General features: G+C 38.4%; 1 protein-coding gene across 1 annotated transcript in view; it reads left to right on the forward strand.

Moving 5' to 3' along the window:
• slc23a4 (solute carrier family 23 member 4) overlaps positions 1-4,462 on the forward strand; it is a 7,793-nt gene extending 3,331 nt beyond the window's left edge. The window contains 9 exon segments of the mRNA XM_008311844.2: positions 1,109-1,290; positions 1,534-1,654; positions 1,750-1,843; positions 1,846-1,902; positions 2,339-2,592; positions 2,717-2,881; positions 2,962-3,070; positions 3,172-3,267; positions 3,781-4,462. Coding sequence (XP_008310066.1) covers positions 1,109-1,290; positions 1,534-1,654; positions 1,750-1,843; positions 1,846-1,902; positions 2,339-2,592; positions 2,717-2,881; positions 2,962-3,070; positions 3,172-3,267; positions 3,781-4,043 — 1,341 coding nt within the window. The 3' untranslated portion in view covers positions 4,044-4,462.
• Positions 4,463-15,950: the final 11,488 nt, after the last annotated feature.

Consider the following 15,950-nt stretch of genomic DNA (forward strand, 5'->3'; position numbering starts at 1 on the left):
TGACGTGCATAGCTGTGGTAATTATTCAGGCATACAGTTATTCAGTCACACAACATATCAGCTGTCGGTTCCATAGTGTGGTGGTTACCAGGCCTGCCTCGGAAGCAGAGAGCAGAGAGTCCTGGGTTTAATTCCCAGAGAAACCACATGCTTGATTTTTAATCCTTCCCCTGTAAGTTGCTTTGGATAAAAGTGTCTGCTAAATGCATAAATGTGAAGGTATATCATGGAAAAGAATTGTCAAAGCTAAGGTGAGTAGTATAGATTGATATAGACATACTACTAGTATGTTCTGCTTTAGATGGTATTTTAGATACAGCTGAAGTTATGTTAAAATGGTTTGATTATGTGCTATGGATGATAATAATAATAAGAATAATAAATGTATATATAACCATACATATCCTTTATTTATAATATAATGGCTATACAAAAAGGTTTTTTTTATTTGTGTTAAAGCTGTTTGTCAGGAGGAAAATGAAGAATCAGAAAAGAGTCAGGGATGTCGTCAAGGAGGAGTGTAGCAGCTGAAGGATTTTCACAGATTCATTCTCACACTAGTGCAGATGACACAGATGATACATGTAATGTGTCCCCAGTTGTACTTTGCTGTATTTGTTTAACAGATAATAATCAGGAATTGCTATGGACTGGTCAGTGCATGGTGGTTAGCTGTGCATTATGAATGTATTGTTCAAAAGAATTCCACTGTTTTGTTTTCATTTAGAGAGAAGTATTTCTCTTTGACCTACAAATCAATTGAATATATGAACATATATGAATATTTTTGGACCAATAAAAAGAAATTGGATAATGGTGATCTCCCTCACAGGACATGAACCCACCGCACAGGGCTTGGGATGCACTGCTGTGAACAACAGAAAATGTAGTGTGAATCTGACATTACGCCTTGGCGTTATTAAATGTTTGATGACCACTTTAATTATAAGTCTTTGGAAAAGAGGGCATTTTTTTAAAAAAGATTTTCCTCCCCCAACTTAAATGACAATTGACAAATCCACGAATTGACAAATCCACGAACCAAAACGTTTCATCCATTTTCTTTTTATTTATTTTTCTCAATTTTATCATTTTATTCTGTCTTTAGCTCCAGGGCTCCATAATGGTAGGTTCACTTTTCCAAGTGTTCGTTGGTTTTTCTGGCCTCATTGGTCTCTTTCTACGCTTCATTGGTCCCCTCACCATCGCTCCAACGATCTCCCTCATTGGACTGTCACTGTTTGACTCAGCTGGAACAAGCGCTGGCAACCACTGGGGCATCTCTTCTATGTGGGTATAATTTTTATACTTGGAACTTAATGCCATAGGTCAGTTGTAACGTTAGGTTTCAGATTTTCAGATCCCTTTACATTTATTTTTAATTCATAAATCAACTTCAAAATGTGACTTTTACTAATTTTAGTGTGGCACTCATTTAGTGTGACATACAAACAAATGACATTTGATTTCATATTATACAAATAACAAATACAAATAAACACAGTAATTTTCTCACATTCCTCTCTCACACAGGACCACAGCGCTGATCATTCTGTTTTCACAGTACCTTCGACACATACCTGTGCCTTTTCCTAAGTACAGCAAGGCCAAGAAACTGCACACCACTCGTGTCTACGTCTTTCAGATTCTCCCGGTACGTATTAAATAATCTGCCATTCATGTTTACACAGAGGCCTCCGGGGGTTCACAGTTTACTTTAGCTCATTTTGTTTGTCTGTAAAATTGTAGGTTTTGCTGGGCATCACATTTTCCTGGCTCATCTGTTACATTCTGACCAGCTTTAATGTATTTCCTGCTGGCCCCAGGCAGTGGGGGGAGCTGGCGCGGATTTAAAGGGAGATGTTATAGGCCAAGCTTCCTGGTTCAGTTTCCCGTATCCAGGTAAGACCCTAAAAGAACGAATCAACTTTTAAAATGTGAAAATAAGTCCCAAAAATCTCATATTAATGTCAGGGCTGTCTGCTTTCCCCTTCCTGTTGTCTGCTGGGTGGAGTTAGTGTGATCACATTCACCGGTGTCAATGTAATCACAAGGTGACACAAGTCTAACTCTCATCACCTTGTGCCCTGGGTATATTTACCTCTCTCCTTCACTGTGACCATTCTTCATTGGCCAGTTTGTGGTCAGTGTTCGTAGTCCATGTGTTAGAGAAGCACATGCCTTGTAGTTTGTGCAGTGTTCCTGTGACCAAGTGAGTTTTTGTTGTTTTGGCATTTTGTAAATAAACCTGCTGTACCTGAAGAGAGTCTCCTTTGTGCTGCATTTGGGTCTATGACCGCACGCAACAATGAAGTCCTTTTGTTGATTTTAAATGTAGGTCAGTGGGGCAAGCCGACAGTGAGCCTGGCAGGAGTAGTTGGCATCCTGGCTGGTGTCATCTCCTCCATGATTGAGTCTGTCGGGGACTACCATGCCTGTGCCAGACTCTCTGGTGCTCCGCCTCCTCCTAAACATGCTATCAACAGAGGTATTGGCGTCGAAGGACTGGGCTGTTTGCTGGCAGGAGCCTGGGGTACAGGCAACGGCACCACCTCCTACAGTGAGAATGTTGGAGCTCTTGGGATTACAAAGGCAAGACCGGTTTATTTCACCGGACATTTAAGAATGTGCTGGTCAAGATTTGAACTCATAGCATTCAGGTCATTCAATGCCTTTGGGATGATTAAACAGCATAAATTATATTTTTATTTTGTAGGTTGGCAGTCGCATGGTAATAGTTACAAGTGGAGTGTTGATGATTATCATGGGTCTGTTTGCTAAAGTGGGTGCTATATTTACCACCATCCCATCACCCGTGTTAGGAGGCATGTTAATGGTCATGTTTGGTGTCATCTCTGCCGCGGGAGTTTCAACCCTCCAGGTAAATATTAAAATAATGTAACTATTTGGGACAATTTTTTTTCTGATCTAATTGGTTGTCTTTAACCATTTTTCTTTCAGTATGCAGATATGAATTCATCCCGTAACATCTTTATATTTGGCTTCTCTATATTCTCTGGCCTAGTTATTCCTAACTGGATAATGAAAAACCCAAATTCGTTTGCTACAGGTATCTAACCACAATACACATGATGACATTACAGTACATGACATACTTGGATTTTCTCTTGCTGTGGGAACATTTTTTTTTTTTGTGTGTGATGGTTTCAGGCGTGACCGAACTTGACCAGGTGCTGCAGGTACTTCTGACTACCAGTATGTTTGTTGGAGGCTTCTTAGGCTTCATCTTGGACAACACTATTCCAGGTATCTTAAAATTGGTCAGGTTATTGTTGCTTTAAAAATATTTTCACTTATTTAAATATCCTTTAAAGGTACAAAGGAAGGATTCTGGCACAATTCAGTCACAACCATCAAAGTTAATGATCTTTAATAAATGTGTGATTAGCCAGGGTTAAGCAAATAGAAGAAGCCTTATGTGACACTTAAACAGCACATGTTGGGTTCTTTTTTTTAATTGTCTTTTTTGATTTAAACAGTTTGGGGGCACATGTGTATCTCAAATGAAAACAAAGATCTTTTAACCACGTCACAAAGTAATCGTAGCATAGGCTCCGTTTTGTTTCTTCTTAGTTCACTCATTGTGTCTCTTTGGAGCAAGAGAGATCATCAATGTCGCGGACAGAGAGCAGATCTGTAAATGTCTGAGTGCAGGCACCCAACAAAAGAGAAAACAAGACATCATGTGCAGTTTGAGTGGAACATTGTCTTCAGTCAACTGGAACATATGGTTTAATAGATTTAACATGTGTCCAACAGGATCTAAGCATGAACGAGGCATTCTTGCTTGGAACAAAGCTCACGAGGATGACTCCTGCAACACACTGGAATGTGGAGAAGTCTACAACCTTCCCTTCAGCAACAGATTTCGTTGGCCCTCCTGGCTACGGTATATACCATTCTGTCCTCCTGATGTCTCTGGCTCTTTAGATGGATCTGGAGCAGACACCAGCTCCTTGGAGACAAAGCAGCAGCTCGGGCACTCAGAGCCAGCACAGATCATTTGTAGTGTCTCTCTATGAGCTGTTGCAAACTTAGTTTACAAGAACATTAGCACAGAAGCAGTTCACGTTGTACCTTAAATGCGTACTCCATTAAAGACACTGTACTGTAATAACTTAAATAACTAAAAAAAAGAGGAAGGTAAAAATTACTGGATAATATAATAATACTGGATTTATTTTAAAAGTATATAAGAGTATATTGACACTGAAGGCATGCAAATGTAAGTAGTAGGGGATGTATAAGAAGCCTCAGTAACACATCCAGTGTATATTTTGTACATACAAATACTCATGTTTGATTGAAATTTGTGTTGTGTATCAAATATTTTATCATCAATCCCTTTACTCTGTTGATGTGTTTTCTCTATAAAAATTACTATAAAAAAATATTCTTTTCAGCCTTAACATCTACTGAAAGTTGTTTTTTTTTTTTTAATTGTGTTCAGCGCATCAGGTCCTGCTTGATAATTTCATACAAGCTTACAAATGACTCTGCCCACATATCTTGTTGATAGTTGGTCATAGAACTAACCATCTGCTGGGCGAGGTACACTAAAGTCAACAATGTGCGTTCAAAATCGTCCTGACTAAGTTGTTTGGTTTTATTTGAAAGATGAGAGACAAACATAAGGACGTCTGAGGGCTTTCTGGGTACTATCTCCTCACAGATGACCTTCAGGTTTTGTGTCTTGCGGAGAGAAGCCAACTCAGCATCATGTACTGAAACCTCTCCACCGGGCTCAAAGGTAATGCCTGTCAGAAGGATCTACATGGCAGAAGGAAAAGATGTTGAGAGACATGTACTTTTTTCTGATTTTTATACTTATGTGTATGTTAATTCACCTCAAATAAGAGATGAACATCACTGAAAGAGTTGTAGAAAGTAGTGTTTGCTGCAGCCGCCCCTCCTCTTTTTGATCTTCTCACAACTGTAAACAGGCCTTGTGATTGTAGAAGACAAATTCTACTTAAATAATTACCCACACAAACCAAATTAGGCTCACGCACATAGACTTAGATGGTACACACCAACAGTGTGGCACACATTATCCAGAAAAATCACCAGCACATACTGCAGTAATACCCACGGACCTTGCCTTTCTACACAGATCTCGGAGCATAACTCTCCGACTTGTGTTTGCGAGCAATAAGACGTGGCCTCCGACTTCAAAGACGGCAAGGAAATCAAAGGTGGAGTAACACATGGTAACACAGCAGGTTCCAGATGATTTCAACATGCAGTACATCAGCTTAGAATTTCACCCTGATTTTTCACAGCATCCTTTAAAGTCACCGTCTACTGTAGAGCACACATAGGGTGACCACCTGTACTGTATGTCACAGAGTGGGGAGAACAGCTTCTCCCACCAGTTATTCAACATCACAAACTATTGTCATTTAACACTCAGTAAACATCACTACACTACACGCACACAGACATGAATCATGACTTTTTCTGTTGTAGATTAAGTTCTTTCCTCCAATACAATACTGGTTTAATCATGCAGGAATGTTGTTGCATGCCTAACAATAATACAAAACAAATTATGACCATCTTTACAAGAAACAGTTTTCTTTCAGTTGCAAAAGGCACAGTGTGTTCAGTCAAGATTACTATTAAGAGAAAATACATTTTCCTGAGTTAAAACCTACAAGTATACATTTATACTTAAATATCTATAACACCGTTATAAGTCAGTCTCACATTCTCAGCATGCAAGACATCACTGAATATTCCTATATAAAACATCTTTACCTTTGGTCTGACAGCATGTGATGCTCATTTTGATGTAGCAGTAGAAGAGACTGATAATGGCCGTCCTCCAAATAAACATAGTAGCTGGACAGGAGTTTGCTCGAGTGTTCTGGCTCTTGTCAGTCAGCCTCAGCACCCCTGGTTGCCTCTGTGTAGCCCACCTCCCTGCAGCATGCACACACATGCATGCACTCTCTTCCTCTTTCTTTGACCCTCTGTTTCTGTAGGCAGTTAAATACTTTCAACTAACTTCCACCAGTTTTAGTGGTTGAGTTTCAGATGTCTCTTATTGCCACACCCTTATACAAGCAAAATTTGTGGCAATGTGTCTAAAAAAGATGTCTGTGTATGACTAATGTCTAAAAGAGTCTTAACTAAAATCCTCCACTGCTCAGCATTAAGAAGGCTGAGTACAGTTTTAAGTTAACAAAAGGGAAATTTACTAGTTCCACAACTCAAATTTAATCCCCAAATGTCTAACTGACTAAATACAAAGGCTGCACCCACAGTTTACCATTTTGAGTTTGTATTTGTTCTGTTTTTTGTTTTTTTGAAAAGCCAAGCCAGGGACTAGTGATGCAAATTTGCCACAAACTCTGTATGAAGAACAAATAAACTTTGTCTTCCTGCACTGTCCCTGATAATATAAATTTAAAAAATGACCAAGCTAATGAATTAAGCTCCATCTGTGCGTACATAACCCATATAATCTCCATTTCATACCTTTAGTTTGTTCTGGGTTGTTTTGGGGGTGAGTTTTTAGTATATTATTGCACGTACCTAAACAAGCAAACCTAATTTAACGAAGTTGTTAATGTCAACATTATCCCATAACAAAATGGATCATGTGATGAAACCTGGTGACTGGTGGCTTCAGTGGGATGAAGATGAAAAGAAATGTTTGATTACATTATTTACAGATCCCAAGCACCAAACACAAAATGTGCCTAAATATGCAGCAGGAACTTTCAAACGCTGTTGTGTTCATGCTGCTAGAGAGAATTGCCGAATTCACATGGCCTTGTTTAACCTTCGTCAATAGTTCTTTTTCATAAGCCAGAGCTCGTGGTTAGTAGCTCAGCAGTCAAGAGGCTGTTGTCTTGGTTTAGTAACTGCAAAACAAATCAATTTAAGTTTTTTTTTGTTTTTTTAAATTGGGCAACCTTGTGAATGAAACATTTATAAATTAACCTCTATTGTTTTTCCCACCTATAACCGTTATTGTTCCTTCCCCCCGCTCTGTCTATATATTTCTTGTTTTAAAGAAAGAAATGCATTCCCTTTTCAAATGCATTAATTCCTTTATTACCCATTAGTTTGAGTTATTCTTACATATCCATGTCCCTACATATTTATATTAGCTAATTGCACTGTATACTAAACAAATGATTCATTCCACTTAATTCTACAAACTCAAAATCCTTAACAATCAAATCACAATTGTCTACTAAAGCAGGCTCTGCCCATTTACACTGATGACATTGACGTCTCTCAAAAGCACAACCAGATTAGAAATCAATCATAACATAAAGTCCCCTACCATGTTAGTCTCAAAATGCCAAACTTATGCTGACATGTAAAATTAAAATGCTGACATGAAAAAGTTAAATGCCAACATTTAAAGCAAGTACTTAACATTAAAGCGTTCAATTTCAACTTGTCACAAATAAAACAAAAGTCAACTGCACACAAGAGGAAACATGGATTTGTTTTATCCCAATGTAAAAAAAAAAAAAAAAAAATCCAAGCTGCAGAAATAAGGGCCAGGATAGAATAGGTTGGTTTGGTTTAAGGTTCTGTGTGTCATTTAGTTTGAGTTGCATTTTTTCTTCCCTTTAAAGTTAAGTGAAGGAAAGATAGTACAATCATTAAATTTAATGTAGTTTATTTTGAGTTTTAAACATTGTAAAGGAATGGAGGCCCAAGAATATAAAAAGATTAAACAAATACGCTAAGCCACCTATTGAGTTGGCCCAGAGACTTTATCTAAAGTAAATAAAATGCCTACACACTTTAAAACAACAATAAATACATAAATAAATAATAACAAAAACCAAAAACAGACAACTGTGGACTAAATCTTTACCAAGTTGAGGGTTGTCTCTTTGCCAAGTATAGTTTCTATTAAAGAACCTAAATGCGCAACCTAACCTGCATGCCTACCAGATTACACCAGCATATTTGAAAATGTGTCAATTTAGCCCTGCATGTATCCAGTGATCACACCGAGGGTCATGCAAACATTAGAGGCCAGAGGTCAACATCACATACACACTGACAGCACAGACAGGATCACATAGGTACACAGTGAAAATGTACATAGTCAAGCAAATTTACATGTATACATTTAAAAAAGTACAAGGTCAAGCAATTTACATATATACACACACATTTACAAAAGTACAAAGTCAAGCAAATTTACATGACATAGTGTACATTCATGTAGGTTGATGAAGCTGGAACTCTGGTAGCCACGCTGGACAGCAACCGAACAGAAAACTGCCAGGACATCCAAAATTGTGGAGAAGGACCATAAACAGGACATCAGGATTCTGGAAGATGACCATTATGTCCATTATGTTCTGGCAATGGACCGCAAACAGGATATGGAATTCTGGAAAACGATCGCAACGTCCAGAATTGTAGAAAACAACCGCAACGTAAATTCATAAAATTGTAATTATTAAAAACTGCCAGTAACCTACAAATGTTAATGGCCACACTGGGAAATATAGGACAGTAGACAGGTAGGCATGGCAGCCAAGAGGAAGCGCCACAGTGGCGCTGAACCCATTACTGGACGTCAGTCTTTCAACACAGCAGCCAAAATAAGACATCCGTCACAGTTCAAACTAAGCTAACCTTTTGGTTGCCAACATCTGGTCCCATACACACACACAGAGATTTGAAAGTGGAGAAATTCTGCTGCTACAACATTCTAAGTTTTACATATTTTAGACTGAACAGTGGCTATTATGTCTACTTTACCGACAACTAGGCATTTTTAGATGCATTACTTTTATAAGTAGTCAAGGACAGGAAGGATAGAACTCATGATCAGCTCAGCGGCTGGAAAAAAAGGTCATGGCAAGAGGCCATGATAGGGCGTAAGGGCAGCTCGGCGGCTGGAAAAGAAAGTGACAAGCGTCACTTAACTTGTGTGTCACATTTTAACCGTGCAACTAACTGCAATTTAATGTTTTCCTTCCTGTTGTCTTCATCCAGAAAAAGCTGAAAAGAAAAAGGTTATGGCATGGCAGCCAGACAAGCCCAACCCCACCCCCCAGAAAAAGGAAAAGGGTACACACCTGGCATGGCTCTTCATCCACAGCATTGAAGACATTCAGGATCCAGTGGTTTGAAGTCAATGTCATCAGACATCCATAAGGTTTTTGTTCAAATAGGTTAAACTATTTTAGTAAACGTACTAGTCATATGACTGTACACCACATCGTTCAGTCATGTCTAAATGATTAATTTAGATTAAACAAGATTACACAGAACTAAAAACCAATGTATAATTGGTAACTAGCTCTCTTTATTCCTGACTCTAAAACTGTAAAGGACAGGGACAGACGGAGGCCGACAGGAAGGCCATCCGGAGAGAAAAGAAAAAAAAAGTTCTGGACTCACCCTTTGTCGACAGCACCTAAAAAGTAATAATTGTTACTGCACATAGAGACAGAACATCATTCACACTGAATGACTACAAACTGCTGAGCTTAAAACCACTCTAGTCATTCACACTCAACAACACACTGCAGCCATTCCATTAACTACAAATACTGAACCACCATGGTCAGAAATCAGACCCAGAGCCAACATTTACCTAATAGCTCAGCAGTTCCACATCCACACTATGAAAATGGGACCAGAGTCACAACAACCTGCTCATGACCAAAACCCAGGTTCTACAGCCTATAAACTCAGAACAGGAAAAACAGAATAGAAACAAACCAAAGAGACAGGTGGCCATTTGCTGTTGTATAGCTATGTTTCAAACACACACGTTCAGCTAGGTACGGCAGGCCAGGACAGCACAACACAGCAGCGGCACGGCAGCCGCAAAGAATAAAAGAAAAACGTTGTTCCCTACTATGTTGAAGATCTTCAGGATGACCAATCTAGAAAATAAACCAGAGGAGTCATGTTAGCTACTGAAGCTTCAGTGTGATGGTTCACATCATTTGTCATAGAATTACTTTCTTATTAAATATAAAATCTGAGTTTGTCTCTAACCTTGTCTTTCAATTTCAGAAATGTAACTTTGATGCTAGACAACTTGGTCTCCATGCGCAGCAATCCCGACGTATCTGTTCATTTCAAACATTGTTGATTACAAGTTTAATATGTTACAAGTTTCTTTTAGGAATTCACTGAAGCGGTTCTTTAAATACTAAAAACAGTAAAACATTTAATGAGTGATCACATTCCCCAAACATCCTGACATGGGTCAATCATTACTTAAGTTACTTTAGTAAAGAAAGAAAGAAAAGCTTTTCTTCCACCTTCAGCAATGTTCAGGCTGTTGAACTAAATTAACACACTAAGCCAAAATGTTTACAGTAAGGCAAAACTCCAAAAATCACTTATCTTTCTTATTCGTCCATCCCGACCAGGCCGAGTAGCCATATAGAAGTAACTCAGTACAACTGCGGCTTTTAAAACACGCGGCAAACTTTTTTGCATCTGACGTCACACGCCGCGACTCTTTATTTTACCTGTTCCACCGCTTTTGTATGACGTCACTACACCAAAAGCGCGTGATCAGTCCGAGTGCAAATTAGTGAGGATAATTATAAGAATTCTACTAAGCTCATTTGAATTTTTATACTATATTATAATAAACATTCTGTTCACACATTGATAGGAAACGCCCAATATTTCCTAATAATGTTTTGGCTAATTAATTTATTTATCAATTTCCATCGACACAATACAATTCCACACGTTGCTATTTCTGTCAGGACCAATTGCAATATCTAATTATTACCGCTAGATGGAGGCATGTGTCTTTCATGCAATGCATGGCCCCATGAGTAGTTTTTCCAAGCGCACACCCTGTAGTGAAAATGTTTCATCAAGGCACCCAAATGATCATTAAATACCTTCCCAAACATTCAGTTTCAAATGACATTTACAAAGACATTACCACGTCTGCCACTTCACTGTCAGGCACTGCAGATATCCCAGAATGCTTTTTGACCATCTGTCGCCAAAATGTAATACAGTACAGGTCTGTCTTCAAACTAAGACCAAGTATAATTACCAGGTGATTTTAAAAGGACGCAGTGGTTGTTGAGCTCCCAGACTATCCCCCTGACTATATCACTGCCTGGCACAGAAACACATCATGTATTGACCCAGTCAGATTAACAAACCCATTGTGCATCTGTGCTTTACGACACTGAGCATAAGAGCAGAGTTATGACTATAATAAGCTGCATGGAGAAGCTCAAAATCCCCGCTGACTGTCACCAGAACGTGACTTTCTGGGACAGTCTACATTCAAACAGCAACCAGAAATAGCAGTGTGGGAAGAGAGCAGACTTTGGATTCTGGACCAAACACAATTACATACTTGACAAATGACCTGTGCTTAGGCATTTTGGGTTTAAATTGCAACAAATATCCTCCAGAACCTGAGAAAAGCGACTGTATATTTTCAGGATGATGAAATAAATCCAATTTCTCTGATGGTTTTCTTTCTCTCCTGGGTTTTCGAAACAGAGGCCCTCTGAGCAAGAAAAAAACAACTGAGTTAAACATATCTGCGTGTGCAAATAAACTGCAGATGGTAAAAATCTGAAGATTTATGTACAAGGATTTTTTTCTCTCCATATATTCTATATAAATACATGTATATGGAACAGATAGTTTGTACACGTAGAGGCTTATGAAATGAAGCCCACAGATTTGGGCCCTGGCAGTAAACGGCAGTGACTGTACTTTTTATATGTCCCTTACATGTGTACTTTAGTCTACCCTATGGTCTAAAAACATGGAGAGTGAGGATTAGGTTAACCTGACTCACTAAATTGGTCATCAGTTGTTGGCCACATCCACAGGTATTAACTTATCACTTAGTTATTATTTATCACACTGTTTCCCAGTCTGTACCCAACCATGTAATCTATGTTACAATCTTTATTATTTAATATTGAAAATCCCACAGTGCATCACTAAACAATTTAGTGTTAAACCTGGGTGTGTTTAGTTTATTCCAACATTTATTTACTTGCAGGAATTAAAGAAAGACTTATTATATTTTGTTTTTAAGATATAGCTATCTGCTACCATCTAGTCTAAGAATATTTAAGTGTGCGGCCGTTCACTGTCACATAGACAAACAAATAAAAAAAAACCTATTTGCTCTGAATATATAATTTATTATGTGCAAAAACTATCTGTAGGTTAGTTCTTAAATTGTGTCGGTTGTTTTATGTTTTCAAATCTTGTTTTAAGCCTCCAGGCTGCCTCAGACTGTGCACCCTTCCTGTCTGGATCCTGGTTTTATCTCTGAGGACGACAGATGAGCTCTCTGCTGTAGCAAGGCCTTGACTGTGAAGCTAATCACTCACACTCGCTTCCCTCAAAAACAAGAAGCACACACTTTGGCATGAACACACACACACACTCTCATCACATCAATGCTACTCTGTTTTCACTCTCTCTGCCAAATTCAACAGAGTGGCAGTCAGGCTGTTAAAAGGAACTCATTAGTGATTCTGTAACAATGATGTTATTTTTGTTCTTTTTTTTTTTATTAATCACAGTTAATCCTAATTAATCCTGACCCTGTGAATAATAAAAATATAAATATATTATATTTAATATAAATATTATAAGACCATAGAGTATGTGCTCTTCTCTCTTCTTCTTGTACGCTGTACACCTTGTTAGGCCTTGTGCTTCTTCCTCTTACTTGCCTTAACCTTGAGAGTTCTTTCCCGTATCTTTTACTGTCCTTTAACATCAGAAAGAAAGATGAAAAATAACAAAATGTTTCTTGGCTCCTCAGGTTGAACATTTTTATGGTACGACTGCCTTCAGATATATAAAAAAAGAACTACAGTTTTGTCTCACTGCTCACAGCAACTAAAACGTTCTATAATATGAGTCTTGCTTTTTAATGTCATCGTCTCGTCTGTTATCATCACAATCCAATATCTCTGTACCTTAAAATACAAACATTTACAAAGGGACACAAATAATGAGCTGCAGGTATATTGTACTATATTTGTACATAGTAACAATAGAGACAATCACTTTGGTTTTTTCCTTCATCTGTGGTTGTCATGGCAGTAGTTTTAATAATGATTTGGCTCATTTTTTTTAAATAAGAAAACTGCTCTGTATCTCCACACACTGTAGCTCTTTTTTTTTTGCCTTTCCTGAAACAACCTTCCACATCTGTGGTGGGGGTCGTGAGAAGGTGGATTTGAACCTCAGACCTTCTACTCAGCAGATGAGAATCCTATTACTGAGCCAGCACAGCTTCTTGGTGTAATATGGAAATGGTGTAATTTTTTTCTCTCCTTGCATCGTGAGATGTTATTTCAGGTACCATTAGGATAATACTGCAAACTAGTGACAAGTCTTTAAATACCAGCAGCACAAGGATAGGTGACAGATTTATTCACAAGACAGAGAAATGAAAAAAAATGCCTAATCTTTTTTTCTGTTGTATATAACACCATAGAACAAAACAAAAAGAAAATGGTCAGTTCTTAATAATATTTCAGTATGAATGAAAACTGCTCTGTATATCCACACACTGTAGCTCTTTTTTTTTTGTCTTCTTCTCATCCACTTAAACGTCTCTATTTCAGCATGACAGGAAGATACTGACCTTGGCTTTGGCAGAATCGTACTCCTTGTCTTGTCAGTCTGAAGACTTTCTCTCACCACATCTCTTTTACACACTGTTTAGTGCACGGCTGAACTTTGGTCAGGCAAAGACTCAGGATGTAAAAAATCATTTTAGGTCTGCGGATTTGAAAAATAAATGTAAAACAAACGTGCAGCAACGTTTATGCATTATGCTGGTGTGAGAGCGACATGTCAGACAGACAGACAAACTGAGTTTAAGCTGAGCTTCAGTAAGAGAAAAGAGGGTTAGTCTGCACAGTGAGCAGGACGGGTGAGAGGAGCGAAAGATGAAGGTCAGTGGTTGGTGATTGATGACGTTCCCCGCGACGCTGTCGTTGAGTAATTAACCCAAAGTCATTGGAGTTGTTATTGAATCAAACATCTGTAATGAAATCTCAGACCCCAGCAGCACTAAATACAGGGAAGAATGATGACCGTGTGTGTGTGGGCAGGTGGAATGTAGCTGGTGTTTTAGTTCTGCACACCAAGCACTACATTTATCACAGAATTACATTCTTATCTATGAAATGAGCAGAATTTGTTTTGTGGTGCATTTGACATTGTCATTATAGAGACATTTTGTAAGACAAAAGATAAACGTGTGCATTTGGAGATACATTCATGGATTAGAAAACACGGACAGATTGTTTTCTTTTCTAGAAAATAGGATGGGTTAAATATTTCTGTACAAATGCAGAGAAGCTTGAACCATGATTTTTTTTAACCTGAAATCAGAATTGTGTATTCTCTGGGATAATTACTTCATCTCATGCAATATAGTTTACAGTAAAACACATCTTGTGTTTATGGGAATGCTGGGTTAGTGTCTCATTGTTTTTGTGGTCTGAGCCGACTGTGACTGTTGCTGAATAAATGGAAACTCTTGTTTGGTTTAGCTTCGTAAGCAGGTTAATTGTATCTACGGAAGATGAGTGATGTTGAGTATAACCTTAACTTTTATATCTTCAGGCGACAAACCACTGCACTTTGTCTTGGCTCTCACTCTCAGATTCTTTTTCGCCTTCGGGCTTTCTTATATGAAGTATAAAATACAAAGTGTGTGAGGCAGTAACTGTGTACTGGGGCTGTGTATTATAAGCAGGAACAGATGACAACGTAGTGAGTCAGTGGGTGCGAGGAGAATGGTCAACAATATGACTAATGGTTTGTCAGGAGTGGAAACAAGAACGAAACAATGAGAGTGAAAACAGGATCTGACCCGTGGTTACACAATCCCTGCTGTTTTGGAGTTTTTTATTTCTTTAATGAACACTGATTCAGTGGACAGGACACCCACCATTGTTTATTTACATACACACACAAAAAAACTGTAAAGAAATACAATAAAAATCAGTGTCCATGTGGCAAACGATGGATCTGAGAATGAAATTGCAGTAATCTGGAGCTGTTTTTTTTTTTTTTAGCAGCCGTTGACTGTTCTTATGCAGATGAGAGACAAAATCTGTTGTAACTTGGGAGAAAATAAATATGTAACAGTGAAGAGGCTTCACGACCCTGCTGAGCACTACTCAAACAAACAGAAAAAAAGATCTGTTGGCTAAAAACCACATTTATAATCACATAAAGAAGTACAATCTGAAGTGGTTGGCTGACGAACAGATGATTTTCAAATACAATACATTATAACAGGATTCCCACTGCGTTACTCACTGTTCATCACTTTGTTAATGCTGGTCTTTCTGGCTCCTAATCTGTTTTGGTGAGATCAATTTTCACTAAGTGAGACATTTCCTCCCTGATCCTATCTGCATGGACATTAGTGTGACAGTGTAAGGTGATCACACTGACACGGGGGAGCAGCTGTTTGGCTTCCACTGTTTCCCAGCAGTGAATGTGTCTGAGAGGGTTCCTGACAATATTGGTAACATAAGATAATGACTTCTAAACTTGCAGCTTTGATGAACTTTGATTTAACTTTGTCATCACACCTGTAGAACATGTCCGTAGTCAGTATACACACAAACAAAGAAACAAAGAAACAAACAACTGGATTTTTCACTCCATCCAGCTGTGCACTGGTCAGACAGCTACTGTACTGAATGTGATTTCCTACTGTAGCTCAGTGTCTTGTTGCTGTCATGGACAGTTTATCTAAGGTCAACAGTGTCTGCAGTCTGGAGGTATTTTAACATCGGCGATGAAGACAGGAACAAGACTTACTGGCATTTGTTCTGTTACAGTATAAGATATTTGACAAAACCACTGAGCATTGAATACACCAGATAGATGAGTTCACACTCCCTCACCGTCCCTCGCTGGGTTATTTTACCCATTTT

This window comes from Cynoglossus semilaevis, chromosome 6, assembly GCF_000523025.1.
Source record: "Cynoglossus semilaevis isolate Cse_v1.0 chromosome 6, Cse_v1.0, whole genome shotgun sequence".
Classification (NCBI taxonomy): Eukaryota; Metazoa; Chordata; class Actinopteri; order Pleuronectiformes; family Cynoglossidae; genus Cynoglossus; species Cynoglossus semilaevis.